Source organism: Piliocolobus tephrosceles, chromosome 16 (genome assembly GCF_002776525.5).
Source record: "Piliocolobus tephrosceles isolate RC106 chromosome 16, ASM277652v3, whole genome shotgun sequence".
NCBI lineage: Eukaryota > Metazoa > Chordata > Mammalia > Primates > Cercopithecidae > Piliocolobus > Piliocolobus tephrosceles.
In genome coordinates this window covers 20,118,099-20,134,793 of record NC_045449.1, presented here as the reverse complement: position 1 = coordinate 20,134,793, position 16,695 = coordinate 20,118,099, and the positions used below count along the sequence as shown (strand labels likewise).

At 45.4% G+C, this 16,695-nt stretch overlaps 1 protein-coding gene across 2 annotated transcripts in view; it reads left to right on the top strand.

Moving 5' to 3' along the window:
• Positions 1–16,695, top strand: part of USP22 (ubiquitin specific peptidase 22) — a 43,399-nt gene that overhangs the window by 951 nt on the left and 25,753 nt on the right. For both annotated transcript variants that reach the window (XM_023194985.3, XM_023194986.3), the window contains exon 2: positions 13,549–13,681. In XM_023194985.3, the coding sequence (XP_023050753.1) occupies positions 13,549–13,681 (133 nt within the window). The remainder of the gene's footprint in view (positions 1–13,548; positions 13,682–16,695) is intronic.

The window sequence follows — 16,695 nt, the reverse complement described above, 5'->3', positions numbered from 1 at the left end:
CCCCTCTCCCCTTCCCCCCTCTCCGTCCTTCCCCTCCCTTATCCTTCTTGGCCCGGGAGGGGCGAGTGCTTCCGGGTGGGGGGCGGTGTTCTCCGCCCCGGCTGCCTGGGGAGCCTGGGACATCAGTGGGCGGTCCCGGTCGTTCTTGCGAGAGGTCCTTGTGGGGAACTCTCCTGGTTCCAAAGGGTTCGGGGCTGGATGGGGGTGCAGAGAAAGAAATATTTCAAAAAAATGAGTAAAGGGTGGGGGGTGCCGTCGGGGTCTGGGCGTTGGTCTGCAGCGATCACCCGCCGCCGGGAGCGACTTTGGACTGGAGCTGGGGTAGGGGGCGGGTTGGGGGACGCGGGACGGCAGCTTCGCGGCTACATTGGGGCCCGCGGGGAACTGGAGGTGGAGGGCGGCAGGTGCTGGGGCTGGAGCGAGCCTGTGGGTGCGGAGCCGCGGCCCGGGTTTGCGTTGCGGCCGAGGCGTGGACTTGGAAGCGCGCCGTGTGTTGTGGGAAACCTTAGCCAGGAACGAGTCCCCTTCGGGAGCACGGTCTTGGCGTCCAGCGGTTAGGCCTACTAAGGATTTGGAAATCAGAACATAACATGATTATTCTATGTGAATAAACTTTATTTTTACAGTTTCACGCGCTTTTGTGGATTACAGTCCGAGATTGGGAGTTGTGAGGGCAGTTTCTACCTTGAGTGGCATTTTTTTTTTTGGGAATACCAACAGGCCTGCTGAGATTGTAGGGTATGTTAAGCAGCAACTCAAAAAAAAAATTTTTTTTTTTTTTTTTTTTTGAGACGAAGTCTCGCTCTTGCCCCCCAGACTGGAGTGCAGTGGCGCGATCTCGGCTCACTGCAACCTCCGCCTCCGGGGTTGAAGCGATTCTCCTGCCTCAGCCGCCAGAGTAGCTGGGATTACAGGCTCCTTGCCACCACGTCCGGCTAATTTTTGTATTTTTAGTAGAGACGGAGTTTCACCATGTTGGCCAGGCTGGTCTCGAACTCCTGACCTCAGGTGATCCACGCGCCTCGGCCTCTCAAAGTGTTGGGATTACAGGCGTGAGCCACCGCGCCCGGCCTCAAAATTTTTTTTATCTGTAATGATATCGGGAAGCACTCTAGATGAACTAAAATCAGAGATAAAACGTTTCTGTTAGGATCGGAGTTAGAGTCTTCCTAGTAGAATTGGGTCTTGAAGAAAAGATGGCCTGACGTGGCGCGGTGGCTCACACCTGTAATCCCAGCACTTGGGGAGGCTGAGGCAGGCAGATCACGAGGTCAGGAGTTCGAGACCAGCGTGGCCAACATGGTGAAACCTTGTCTCTACTAGAAATACAAAAATTAGCCGGGTGTGGTGGCGGGCGCCTGTAATCCCAGCTACTGGAGAGGCTGAGGCAGGAGAATCACTTGAACGCGGGAGGCGGAGGTTAGAGTGAGTGGTGATCAGGCAGCTGCACTCCAGCTTGGGTGACAGAGCAAGACCCCGTCTGGAAAAAAAAAAAAAAAAAGATGGCCTGGTTGAAGCCGGCCTTCTACAGGTGAATGTCCTGTTGCCACTCTGGGGTCGGTAGTGTCTGGATTGGGACGTGACGCCCCCAGGATTCGTTTGTACTTTGGATGAAGTGGGGAATGCCCCATTCTTCCTTTCCCTCCTTTTCTTTTTCCCTTCCATCCCTCCCTCTCCCTTTCTTCCCCCCTCTGGTATTTTTTAACAAAGTTGAAGGAGTCAAGTTTAAACCATCATTAACTAACTTTGCCTAATTTCCTAAAGGAAAGAATTATTATTATTTTTTTTTTTGCGTTACTTACGGCTCTGATTAATTTTTTAATTTCAGATGTCAGTTGCTTAGTTTCAAAACTGTTGAGCCACATGTATGTTATTTACCAGTTAGAAGTTGAGCTGTAGATGGATAGTGAAAAAAGTTTTCAAGATTCAGGTGGGGGCTGCTGCAGTGCCAGTTGGCAGTGTGCCCGGAAGGACCCGCTAAGCCCTCCATGCTACCTGCATCACTTCATGTGCGGTGTACGGTGTACTGCGTTTCTAGCACTCTCTAGTGGCCCAGTTAAGCAAGAGTTGGTTTGAGAAATAGTTTAACAAACCTGGTGGTTGACAGTTGGACAGCCTGCATAGGATTCCCATCAGATCTGTAAGCTTAGGACATTTTTGTTTTTTAAATTTTATTTTATTAAAAATTATTTTTTTGTAGAGGCAGAGCCTTGCTCTGTGACCCAGGCTGGAGTGCAATGGTCTGATCAGTGATCACTGCAGCCTCAGGCTCCTGGACTCCAGCCTCTCCTGAATAGCTGGGACTACAGGCGTGTGTCACCATGCCCAGCTAATGTTTTTTTACTTTTTGTAGAGACAGTGTCTCACTATATTGCACAGGCTGGTCTTGAACTCCTGGACTCAAGCCATCCTCCTATCTCCCAAAGTGTTGGGATTACAGGCCAGAGCCACTGAGCCCAGCTGTATTTTTGGTTTTAACGATGTGAACTTGACTGTAAAAGTACTTTAAGCTGATGATTGTGCCACACTGTACTCCAGCCTAGGCAACAAAACCTATCTCAAAACAAACTTCAACTTGAATTATAATCTTTGTAAACAAACAAAGGTACTTTTTGAGATTGACATCTTAGGTACAGTTTAACTACAGAAATGAATCCCTGAATGAATAGGAATTACGAATTTTGTTATCTAAGGACAGGTGGGTTATGGATTTTGTACCCAGACTTTGATTTTTCTTTTAATAGGCAGAACATGACAAACACATGACCAGGCTTGATAAGTTTCTGTCCAAAAGAAGCTTGAATTGGGGTAAAACTCTTTTTTTTGAGACGGAGTTTTGCTGTTTTTTTCCCAGGCTGTAGTGCAAGGATGCGATCTTGGCTTCCCACAGCCTCTGCCTCCTGGGTTCAAGTGATTCTCCTGCCTCAGCCTCCCAAGTAGCTGGGATTACAGGCATACGCCACCATGCCCAGCTAATTTTGTATTTTTAGTTCTCCATGTTGGTCAGGCTGGTCTCAAACTCCCGACCTCTGTCCATCTTGGCCTCCCAAAGTGATCTGTCCATCTTGGCCTCCCAAAGTGCTGGGATTACAGGCATGAGCCACTGCTCCTGGCCAGAATTGCAGTAAAACTCTTGTATTGCTGACTATAAAATTATTTCTGCTGGGCGTGGTGGCTCATGCCTGTAATCCCAGCACTTTGGGAGGCCGAGGCAGGCGGATCATGAGGTCAGGAGATCGAGACCATCCGGCTAACAAGGTGAAACCCTGTCTCTACTAAAAATAGAAAAAATTAGCTGGGCGTGGTGGCACGTACCTGTAATCTTAGCTACTCGCGAGGCTGAGGCAGGAGAATCGCTTGAACCCGGGAGGCAGAGGTTGCAGTGAGCTGATATCCCGCCGCTACACTCCAACCTGGGCGACAGAGCAAGACTCTGTCTCCAAAAAAAAAAAAAGATATATATATATATTTTCATGATTTAGGACTGGCACAACCACAGTGGCCTCTCCTTTGTGTTTTTGGTGTGTGTTAAATATAACAAAATTCTTACCATTTTAGGGTTTGTCTTTAAAGATAGGAACTGGCAGGAAGTGATTGTGATTTAACGTTCTACATTATATTTTGAATATAGACACTTTGGAGAACAGGTAAGTTTTTTTTTTGTTGTTGTTTTTTGAGACGGTGTCTGGCTCTGTCGCCCAAGCTGGAGTGCAGTGGCCTGATCTCGGCTCACTGCAAGCTCCGCCTCCCGGGTTCACGCCATTCTCCTGCCTCAGCCTCTTGAGTAGCTGGGACCACAGGCGCCCGCCAATACGCCCGGCTAATTTTTTGTATTTTTAAGAGAGACGGGGTTTCACCGTGTTAGCCAGGATGATCTCTATCTCCTGACCTCGTGATCCGTCTGTCTCGGCCTCCCAAAGTGCTGGGATTACAGGCATGAGCCACCATGCCTGGCCAGAGAACAGGTAATGTATTTAAAATCATTTCTCTCTTTGAATCTAAAATTTTATAGCACTGTGTTCTCAAAACACATTTTTTGATTTTTTGATTTTTTATGTATTTACTTTTTTTTGAGACACGGTCTTTCAGGCTAGAGTGCAGTGGTATGATCATGGCTCAATGCAGCCTCGACTTCCTGGGCTCCAGTGATCCTCCTGCCTCAGCCTCCCAAGTAGCTGGGTCTACAGGCATGCACCACCACACCTGGCTAATTTCTGTATTTTTGGTAGCAATGAGTTTTGCCATGTTGCCCAGGCTGGTCTTGAACGTCTGAGCTAAGTGATCCTCTTGCCTTGGCCTCCCAAAGTGCTGGAATTACAGGCATGAGCCATCCCTCCCAGCCATCCAACAGTGCCTCAGTTAGTCTTTACTGGCTCAGCCAGGTGCTGGGATGATGGTGAGCAGCACATTGTAGACAGCTCTCATTACTTGTTTTTAATAGTTTAGCTCATTTTCCTGATATGTGCTATTGTATTTTATTATTTATTTATTTATTAAAAAAAATAAAGACTGGGTCTCCCTATGTTGCCCAGGCTGGTCTTGAACTCCTGGCCTTAGGAGGTTCACCTTGGCCTTCCACAGTGCTGGGATGATATGTGCTATTTTAAAAGTAGACTTTTAAACTTCGTTTATTTGAGGAGTGTACTTTTTACTTTATAGTGAACTGGCTCTTCCAAATCATCACAACAAAACATTACACCGTTCATACTAAGAGGGGGCTAAGTAAAAGATCTAAAATGTAAACATTTTTCTGTTTAAGGTTTTAATTTTGAGATCATTATAGATTGATATACTGGTGTAAGAAAATAGAGTAATCCTGTGTATCTTTCCCCATTCCCCTAAGGGTGACTTCTTACAGAAATGGAGTACAATTACCACCAGGATATTGACATTGGTACAGTCTATCTTTGATAAAATCCACCGTCTCGCTCAGATTTCCCCGCTTTTACTTCTACTCATTTGTGTTTGTGTATTTAGTTCATTCACTACACTGCGTACTTTATTCGGAACTCATTGGTTTTTATTTGATGGCCTTATTCTGTCTCAGAATCGCACATTACTTTGAGTCTTCATGTCCCCTTGGGCTCTTCTCAGGCTGTCCTTTTTGGTGACCTTGAGAGTTTTGAGGAGTCCTGGTCATGTAGTTTGTAGAATGTCCCTCAGTTTTGGTTTTCTGATGTTTTTCTCGTGATTCAGCTGTGGTTATGGGTTTTGGGAAGGATGACCACAGAGGTGAAGTGCTCTTCTCATTCCCGTATATTGAGGATGATGCTGTCAAGATGTATTGGGTTGCTGGGCTTGACTGAATGTCTGAGGTCATGTTTGCCAGGTTTCTCCACTGCGGAGTGACTCTTTCCCTCCTTTATGTACTCTTTATTTTGGAAGGGAGTTACTCTGCATAGGTACTCTACTGGGATGGGGAGTTCTCTTCCTCCTCCTTGAGGGTGGAGTAGCTATTTAAATTATTTGGAACATTTCTGTATGGAAGATTTGCTCATCCTCACTCGTGTGTTTACTCACTTGTGTATATCAACATGGACTTGTGGATATTGAATGTATGCTTTGGGTTATCATCCAGTGCTGTGTGGTTTGTTTTGTTGCTCCCATCATCTGGCAGTATCCACTGAGAGCTCTTTCAGCTGGCTCCGGTGTCCCTTTCACACAGCCACATTATTTTTTGTTTGTTGTTTTTGAGCACTTCTTTACTTTCTGGAAGGACAGCATGTTCTGGGATCATCTTATGTGTTTTCTGCCCCAGCCTTAGACTCGAGCATTTTCCAAGGATCCCTAGTTCCTTTTTTGGGAGAATGGAATTAGAAACCAAGATCTGGGCACTGGTGTGCTCATTATTACTGGGATATCCTGGCTTCTTGACCCCCTCAAGGGACAGAGCTGGGAAACAGGTGTGTATATACAAATGTGTGTATATACAGGACTGTAATTATTTTTATATATATCCATCAGCATCCACATGAAGCCCTACATGAGTTCATGTTGGTATCTCCAGCTCTAATCCATATCTATAGGGATTATTCTAGCCTTCCCCTCCAGCTTATCTGTAACTTTTCTGTCCAACAGAGAAAATCCTGACTCCCACTGTCCACAATCCATTTACTTACCTCTTCTGCTTTGGTATACATGAATAGAGGTTTCAGAATTGTTGTCCTGTACTCCCTTGGGAAACGACCCTTTGGAGTACTGTGCTCAGTTACAGTTCCTTTTGCTTTTAGTTGTACACTCTCCCCTCATTTCCACGTTATGTAGGTGCTTCCCTCCCCACCCCTCTTGGCGGAGTTGTGTCCTATGTGTGTAATACAGTTTCTTCTGCCTCAGCCTGCATTCTGTAGGGCGTCATCAATGATTTTAAAAATCATTTACATTACGGTTTGCTTTTTGTGCTTTAAAGCTCAGTGGATTTTGACAGAGGCATCCACAACTACAGTACTGTACAGAATAGTTGCACTACCCCAAGAAATCCCTGTGCTTCACCTACTAACTCTGCACAACCACTGATCTCTTCTCCGTCTCAGAGGTTTTTTCCTTTCCAGAATGTTGTATCATTGGGTTCATACAGTCTGCAACCTTTTCATACTGGCTTCTTTTGTCTAGCAATATCCATTGAGTGGATTGAAAGTTCATTCCTTTTTTTTTGAGATGGAGTCTTGCTCTGTCGCCCAGACTGGGGTGCAGTGGCGTGATCTTGGCTCACTGCAAGCTCCGCCTCCCGGGTTCACACCATTCTCCTGCCTAGTAGAGACGAGGTTTCACTGTGTTAACCAGGATGGTCTCGATCTCCTGACCTCATGATCCACCCATCTCAGCCTCCCAAAGTGCTGGGATTACAGGCGTGAGCCACTGCGCCCCGGCTGAGGTGAGTTCAATTTAAAGGAAGTACCAGGAGGATTTTGTCCTGGCTTGCTTCTGCCCAAGTGTGTGTCCCTAGGCAGCTCCCAGCATCTCTTGGGCTTCCTCATTTCCCATTTATGATAATCGTGTACTCACCCCCATCCTTGAGGGATACATTCCAAGACCCCCGATAGATGCCTGAAACCACAGATAATACTGAATCCCTTATGTATTACGTGCAGACTTTCTTCCTTCATAATTTCATGGATAGATTTATTCTTACTGTAGATCTTAACAAATTCATCATTTAATATTGTTTTCTTTCCTTATTAAGAATTTTCACCTTTTCACCTAAAAGAAGCCTTTTATGACTTTTCTTGGCATATCCAAATTGCAGCATCAGTACTCTTGAGCTTTGGGGCCATATTAAGCTAAGTAAAAGTGGCTTGAACACAAGCGACTGCAACAGTTGATGTGATCAGCAAGACAGCTACCAAGTGACTAACCGGCAGGTGGCTTAGACGGCATGGAGAAGCTGGACAAAGGGATGGTCATGGGACAGAGCAGGATGTCACTCAGTTTCATCCTGCTGCTCAGAACGGCGGGCAGTTTAAAGCTTCTGAATTGTTTATTTCTGGCATTTCCATGTTACTATTTTCAGACTGAGGTTGACTGTGGGTAACTGAAACCACAGCAAGTGAAACTGTAGGTAATGGAGGACTGCTGCAATATTTTATATTTCATACATAATTTCAGTCTGGTTTTGGTACTTGGGACACACTTTTTAGGTAGGCCTGGCAAGTAAGTCTCCTGACCTGTCCAAGGACATCACCAGTAACTGCTGGGTCCCAGCCTTGAAATGAGGTCAGTTTGAGGTCTTGCCCTTGCTGAATGAAATTACCCCTTTTATAGATTGAAAGGTCTGTAGTCGCTGTACCCTTAAGATTGATTTTGGCTCTGAGATTGAGGGGCCTGAGTCTGTACGCTGAGGTTTCTGGGGTTGGGGAACTTAATTTGAGAAGATTATCTAATTTTGGTGAAGTCTTTAGCTTTTTAGTGCCATATTTTTTTCATATAAAGGATAGAATATTTAGGCCAGGCGTGGTGGCTCACGCCTGTAATCCCAACACTTTGGGAGGCCGAGGCGGGCAGATCACCTGAGGTCAGTAGTTCAAGATCATCCTGGCCAACATGGTGAAACCCTGTCTCTACTAAAATACAACAAAATTACCCGGGCATGGTGGCACACGCCTGTAGTCCCAGATACTCGGGAGACTGAGGCAGGGAAGTCACTTGAACCCAGGAGGTGGAGCTTGCAGTGAGCCAAGATTGCGCCACTGCACTCCAGCCTGGTGACAGAGCAAGACCCCGTCTCAAAAAAAAAAATTTTTTTTTATACCTGTTCCTTCACTTATGTCAGTGTTTGAGTCCTTGAAAAAGTCGCTGAAGAGAAAGCACAAGAATAAACTTACCTTCCTAAGATGCTCAGGTTTTAGACCAGTAGGAAGTCATGGGTAATGTATGAAAAGTGTACTTCCTCTTAAGGTGGTGTGTCATGTTTGCACACTTTTAAAAACTGAACTCAAAATTCAGTGTACTGTTGAGTCATCCCATAGGGTAAGCCCACATCTGGTTGACTACAAGGGCTCTGACCCCTCTTGCTCCTCCGCATCCTTCTTGGTCGGGGTGGGAGGTAGTGTGAGTAAGGATATAAGAGAATAGGATATTCAGAGGAATATTCTTAATATTGGGACCGAATGAATGAATTTGGCGGGTGTTTCTGCACTGCATAAGATGAGCAACAATTAAATTGCTGATTCCTCTCCTAATTCCTGTCATATACAAATCCTAGTGATGTTTCGGGATTTACTTACAGTCTACTGAATCTAGTTGAATTAATTTATAGGAGAAAGGGATTTAATTCAGAAATCATTGCAAGGGCTATGGGAGTAGCAGATTCTAGGTTGAGTTTCTGGGAGAACCCACCAGCCTGGGGAATCCTGCCTCTGCAGGAGCCACCACACCAGGAAGTGGTGTGCTGGGCTGCTTAAACAGTGCCACCCCTCCGGGGTCCATTTTAGCATGTGGATGCCCCCACTGGGCCTCTCTCCTTGGCTTACTCACCAGCCCCACCATCTGCAAATGTGTCCCAAGATATGTTTGGAACATGAGCCACAAGGTTGCCTGGGGAATGAATTTTTTTTTTTTTTTTGAGATGGAGTCTGGGTCAGTCACCCAGGCTGGAGTGCAGTGGCACGATCTAGGCTCACAGCAAGCTCCGCCTCCCCGGTTCATGCCATTCTCCTGCCTCAGCCTCCCGAGTAGCTGGGACCACAGGCACCCGCTACCATGCCCAGCTAATTTTTTTTGTGTATTTTTAGTAGATAGGGGGTTTCACCGTGTTAGCCAGGATGGTCTCGATCTCCTGACCTTGTGATCCGCCTGCCTTGGCCTCCCAAAGTGCTGGGATTACAGGCGTGAACCACCACGCCCGGCCAGGGAATGCATTTTCAACGTTTTTTTTTTGAGACAGGATCTGGTTCTGTTGCTCAGGCTAAAGGGCAGTGGTGTGATCTTGGCTCACTGCAGCCTTGACCTCCTGAGCTCAAACCATCCTGAGTAGGTGGGACTACAGGTGTGCGCCACCACGCCCAGCTAATTTTTGCATTTTTTGTAGAGATGAGGTTTCACCATTTGGCCCAGGCTGGTTTTGAACTCCTGGCCTCAAGCTGTCCGCCCACCTCGGCCTCCCAAAATGCTGTATTCCTGGCGTGAGCCAACGCGCCTGACTGTGTTTTATACTTTACAGTACTGTGAAGGGAGATAGAATAAAAATGAACGTGAATCCCACGTGAGTGACCCGGGCCTGCTGTAACAAACCACCACAAACCAAGTAACTAAGAACCACAGAAATTTCATCTCAAATTCTGAGACTAGAAGTCCAAAATAAAGTGTTTGCAGGGTAGCCGCTCCAGAGGCTGTTCCTGGCCTCCTCCAGACACTGGAAGACGTGTGCTACCTCACTCATGCGTCTGCCTCTATTACGTTTGAATCTGATACGGTATTATCAATGGAAATGCTGTTCCACAGTGTAGATGGGGCAAAAATAATAATACAGTTTTGGCATTGTTTAAATACATTCTGAGAAATGCATTGTTAGGCAATTTTGTCATTGTGTGAACGTCATAGAGTGACTTAACACAAAGCTAGATGGTACAGCCTGCTGCACACCCAGGCTGTGTGATGGAGCCTGTTGCTCCTAGGCTGCAAACCTGTACAGCATGTACTGTGCTGAACACTGTAGGCAATTGAAACACGATTGTAAGCATTTGTGTATCTATAGCTAAACATAGAGAAGGTTACAGTAAATATATGATACTATAATCTTCCGGGACCACAATTGAACATGCAACATGTCATTCACTGAAACGTTGCTATGTGGTGCATGACTATACCAGACATTAAGGTTTTATCGGTATGTCAGAGACAGCTGTTTGTTGTATTTAGCGCCAATTGTCTTGTTGGTTGGCTGCTTGAATAATGTTAGAGAAGCTGTCTCAGCTGTGTTGGCTCCATAAGGCCTGTAAACTGTGTCTTCCTGGTGATTGGTAAACCCGTGCAGAAGAGCATCCTAGGTTGTGTAGTAGAGATAGAATATAATGGAGTGTGTAGCACAGCAGGGGCTTATTGTGTTTAGCTGTTTTGTTGAGTGTTATATTTCTGAGATTCATCCACGCTGTTGAGTATATCGTAGGTTCCTTTTCATTGCTGTCTACTGAATTAACTGTACTGTAGTTTATTCTTTTTACTAGTAATGAACATTTTTGTTTATTTTCAGTGTTGGGGTGTTGCAAGTAATAATGCTACAAAAGTCCTTGTACGTGTCTTTGGTTGTATATAAACCCATGAGTTGAATGGTTAGTCTGTAGGGTACATATGTTCAGTTAAATAGTTGTCTTCTGTCCATTTATTTTGAAAATAAGAAACCTACAACCAATAGCAAGAATGCTAAAATGAATATTGTATACATTTATATGGATTCATTAATTGTTAGCTTCTTGCTAACTGGTTTTATTTCTGTATCTTTTTCTGAATCACCTGAGGGCTGATTGTAGACATCATGATAGTTTACCTCCTAAGAACTGGGATAGTCTCCTACATAAGCACAATACAGTTATCACACTCAGAGTTTAACTTTTCAAATAGTGTTATCTAACATATATTGTCCAACTTTAATGCCTGAATTGTTCCAATATCCTTTATGCCTTTAAAAGTTTGCATATCGGATTCAATCCAGGATCATGGATTGCATTTGTTTTCATGTGTCTTTAGATTTGGGTCATCTAGAAATTCCTAGCCTATTTTTCTTTCATTACATGAATATTTTTGAAGAGCTCAGGCCATTTTGCAGAAGTCTTTCAATTTGGACATGCTGCCTACTTCTGAGGAGCAGATTCCAGATGGGCGGTGTTGGTCTGAGTACCCCACAGGCGCTGCCACATTGTCCTCTGCACCTGCCTGCTCCGCGGCGGGGATAAGTTTGGTTAGGGTGGTGTTGGCCAGAGTTCTCTGTTGTAGAGGTCATCTTTTCCTGTTTAATTGACTGAAGTAGTCTCTGGAGTGATACTCTGAAACTGTAGTTATCTATTACCTCAATACACAAGTACACATGTGTACATGCATGCATGCATACATACATACACACATACACACACAAGCGGCCTGAGTTCCATCTCTGTGGGTTCAACCACAAATCAAAGATATTTGGGGGAAGAAAGGGATAGGTGCATCAGTAATGAACATGTGCAGACTTTTTCTCATGTCATTATTCCTGAAACAATACACTGTAACCACTGCTAGCATAGCACCTACTTTGTATTAGGTATTATAAGTAATCTAGAGATGATTGAAAGTTTATGGGAGGATGTGCATAGGTTATTTGCAAGTACATTTTATACCAGGGACTTGAGTATCCATGGATTTTGGTACCTGAGGGGATCCTGGAATCAATTCCTAGATACTGAGGGACAGTTGTATATGCACCTTAATGTATTTTTTTATCCAGGTGACAGTCACATAATAGAATTAACCATTTTAAAGGAATTGTTCAGCAACATTTTGTGGTTCACACTACTGTGCAGTCACTGCCCTACCTCTATCAAAATTGAAAACGTTTTAATTTGTTCCTTGTTCTACCTGTCCCCAGCCCATGGCAACGTCCCATCTGAGTTGTATTGGTGGATTTACCTATCCTGAGTATTTAATATAAACAGACTCATTGGATATGTGACCCTTTGTTTCTGGCTTCCTTCACTTAGCATGATGTTTTCAAGGCTAGTCTGCACTGTAGTGTGTGTCAGTACTTTACTCCTTTCTGTGGTGGAGTAATTAATATTCCATTGTGTATATGCTACAGTTTGTTCATCCACTCATCTGTTGATGAATATATGGGCCATTTCTGCTATTTTGACAGTTGTGAATGACACATTTTTTTTTTTTTTTGAGACGGAGTCTCGCTCTGTCGCCCAGGCTGGAGTGCAGTGGCCAGATCTCAGCTCACTGCAAGCTCTGCCTCCCGGGTTTACGCCATTCTCCTGCCTCAGCCTCCCGAGTAGCTGAGACTACAGGCGCCCGCCACCTCGCCCAGCTAGTTTTTTTGTATTTTTAATAGAGACGGGGTTTCACCGTGTTAGCCAGGATGGTCTCGATCTGACCTCGTGATCCGCCCGCCTCGGCCTCCAAAAGTGCTGGGATTACAGGCTTGAGCCACTGTGCCCGGCCAACACAATATTTTTTACCCAATGGTTCTAGCATCCACTGATGATTCTTGCCTGAATCAGTTATTACTATGATAAATATAAAATGAAGATCTTTTATTTTTGTCTTTCTACGATATTTATGAGATGAAATTCTGTGAAGAAGACTTTGTGTTTGTATAGTATTAATTTCTTTTTTAAAAAATCTGGGGGGTACATAGTAGGTGTATATGTTTTATCAATCTGGACTTGGGGATTCTTTTAAAACTCAGTATAAATAAGTCCTTATTCATTTCTGTGCTTGAATCATGCAAATATTGCCAGTGGTGGCTGTCCCCATTCACACATCCCGTTAGTATTGTGAGTCAGTGGCGTTCCTGGGTGGTTGGGGGTGTAAGGGTTGTTTAGTACTGTGCTCATCATTGCCGTGATTAACATTTCAGGTTTCTGAGGTCTGTTTCTTGGTAGTGCCCTGTTTCTTTTTCTTTCTTCTGTACTTTGCTTTGATTCATGTCTCCCTCCCTTTTTCTTATTGCTTCTAAATTTGCTGTGGTCCTGGAACCTGGATTCGCAAACCTGAAATGCCGTCTGGGTTAAGGGTGACTGGGTGTGAGTTGCTGGCCTGCAGTGGGGATGGGAGCTGGGCTTGAGGTGTCCGTCAGGATCAGGAGGAGGAGGTGTGTGAACATCCCTGTAGCTTACAGGGTTTTGGCAGTTGTGGTTGTGGGATGACTTTTCTTATGGGGAGCTAGTTTTCAACTCAATGAAGTCCTGTTTGGGAGAATTGAAAGGATTAAACTGATCCTCTAGAGTGATAAGCCTTGGAGATGGAATTCCCGGTCCTTTCCTCCAGTAGCTGTCTTGGGGGAGTGCTTTGCTTGACTGTTTCCTCAGAGCACCCCATCCTATCACACAGTGCTCACCCTTCCTCTTCTCTGAATTTCAGGCCAAGTCCTGCATCTGCCATGTCTGTGGTGTCCACCTCAACAGGCTGCATTCCTGCCTCTACTGTGTCTTCTTCGGCTGTTTCACAAAGAAGCATATTCACGAGCATGCGAAGTCAAAGCGGCACAACCTGGGTGAGGCGAGCTTCTGGGATGGGGGGATAGTTGTGGCCCCTAAATTGCTACTGTTCGATTTTTAATTTGCAGTTCCACTCTTCCAAAAGTCCACTTTGTCATTTATCTCAAATAACACATGCCCCTCACTGGTGACACTTGGCAAGAGAAGTGAAAGGGACAAGCTGAGCTCAGCTGAATCGCGCCCCCAGTTTGCCTTAGCATCAGAGGGTTCTGAGTGAATGGCCTGCTGTGTCCAGCTGACTTCCTGTGAAAAGTTACACTGCCTCTGCTAATGAAACATCAGACCCTTTGAAACACAGAATTAGGAATCACCTTAGGCAAACATTTATAAAGAAAGAGCTCCATGCAATGTGAGGTCACTGAGGTCAGCAAGGGGTTGGATGTGCATAGGTGATTTTATTTATGGCCTTCAGCAATGGGTTTCATTGTTTCCAGTTACACAGTTCTTGAAAAGGCTCCCTTAGCACTGTGTGTGGCCTCAAGATTAATTTACCTTTCACAGCCTTACAAAATCAAACTCATTCTACATTCTAGAAGTTACATAAAACTCGGTTTTGCTCTTGACTTTTTCTTCCTTTTTTTTTTTTGAGATGGAGTGTTGCTCTGTCACGCAGGGTGGAGTGCAGTGGGGTGATCTTGGCTCGCTGCAGCCTCTGCCTCCTGGGCTCAAGCAGTTCTCCTGCCTCAGCCTCCCAAGTAACGGATTACAGGTGCCTGCTACCACGCTTGGCTAATTTTTGTAATTTTAGTAGAGACAGGATTTCACTATGTTGGTCAGGTTGGTCTCAAAACTCCTGACCTCACATGATCTTCCTGCCTTGGCCTCCCAAAGTGCAAGGATTACAGGCATGAGTCACCGCACCTGGCTGGCTTTTTTTTCTGACTTTGTGCATTAAATGTTTTTTCTTCTACACAGTAGTGTTTTCCTTGGAATGCTGATGGAGTTGGCAGGATATCCTTCAGAATAGCATTTTCATGGGGTCCAAGCCAGAGACCTGTTTTAGCTAATAGTTCATGTGAACTTAGCGATTCCAGGTAAAGATATTTTTAGGCCTTTCCACCCCGAAGTTCTGTAATTTGATGCTCTCTTAAAAGCGTTAGCCAAGAAAGACCTATTGGAAACAACGTGTGAGTCCATAAAGTTACTGCACCCACATCCCGTACAGCTCTCTACAAGGAATACTCATAGTAAAGGATAAGACCCACAGATTTAACTGAGGCTGACATGGAAAGTGTGTCTGATTTCTTTTTTGGAGACAGGGTCTCGCTTTGTCTGGAGTCCAGGCTGGAGTGCAGTCCTGGCTCCCTGCGGCCTTGACCTCCTGGGCTCAAGGGATCCTTCTACCTCAGCCTCTCATTGGGACCACAGGCATACACCGCCACACCTGGAATCCCAGCACTTTGGGAGGCTGAGTGACTTCCTGTGTTTAAAAATTTTTTGTTGGTTGGGTGTGGTGGCTCACGCCTGTAATCCCAGCACTTTGGGAGGCCAAGGCAGGCAGATTATGAGGTCAGGAGATTGAGACCATCCCGGCCAACATGGTGAAACCCCGTCTCTACTAAAAATAACAAAAAAAAATTAGATGGGTGCAGTGGCACGTGCCTGTAGTGCCAGCTACTTGGGAGGCTGAGGCAGGAGACTTGCTTGAACCCAGGAGGCGGAGGTTGCATTGAGCTGAGATAGCGCCATTGTACTCCATCCTGGGCGACAGAGCAAGAATGTGTCTCAAAAAAAAAAAAATTGTAGAGGCAGGGTCTCAGTGTGTTGCCTAGGCTAGTCTTGAACTCCTGGGCTCAAGCAGTCCTTCGGCTGTGGCCTCCCAAAGTGCTGGGATTACAGGCCTGAGCCACCATGCCTGGCCACAGTGTGTCTGATTTTGTTCCTAGTAATTTTTTTTCTATTGTGTTTTAAAGAAGTGAGAAGAGGGAGGAGCGGTGTGGCTTGCACCTTTAATCCCAGCACTTTGGGAGGCTGAGGTGGGCAAATTACCTGAACTAAGGAGCTCAAGACTAGTCTGAGCAACATGGTAAAATCCTGTCTGTACAAAAAAATTTAAAAATTAGCAGGGCATGGTGGTGTGTGCCTGTGGTCCCAGCTACTCACTTAGGAGGCTGAGGTGGGAGGATCACTTGAGCCTAGGAGGTCAAGGCTGTGGTGAGCTGTGATCAAGCCACTGCACTCGAACCTGGATGAGAGAGCAAGACTCAAAAAAAAAAAAAAAAGAAGTGAGATGATTTTAAGGCAAAATATACCTCTGTCTTCTGTGATGTGTTTATGATCCAGTTGTTTTCTTATGGACATCTGGAAGCTGTCACCTCAGTATCACACTGTGCAATGGCGTGGTCTCAGCTCACTGCAATCTCTGCCTCCCAGGTTCAGACAGTTCCCCTGCCTCAGCCACCCAAGTAGCTGGGATTACAGATGCACACCAACATGCCCAGCTAATTTTTGTATTTTTGTAGAGCCGGGTTTCACCATGTTGGCCAGGCTGGTCTTGAACTCCTGACCTCAGGTGATCCATCTGCCTCACCCTCCCAAAGTGCTGGGATTACAGGCTTGAGCCACCACGCCTGGCCCAATTAACCATTTTTAAGTCTACAACTTGGTGACATTTAGCACATCTACAGTGTTGTGTGTCCTCCACTTCTCTAGTTCAAAACTTTTTTGCGCCGTTAACAGATGACCACCTGTCGCTCTCTCCTGTCCCTTGGTGACTCGACTGCTTTCCGTCTCTGTGGATTTGCCTGTCCTGGATATTTCGTATGTGTGGAATCATATAACATGTGGCCCTTTGTGTCTGGCTTCTTTCTGCTAGCATGCATTTGTGATTCATCTGAGTTGCGTTATGGATTAGTATTTCATTCCTTCCTACGGCTTAGTCACGCTCCATTGTGTATGTAGACCACATTTTTCATCTGTTCATCCGCTGATGGACGTTTGGGTTGTTCCCACCTTCTTGGCGCTTAGGAATAGTGCCACTGTGGACATCGTGTGTAATTCTAGGGCGACA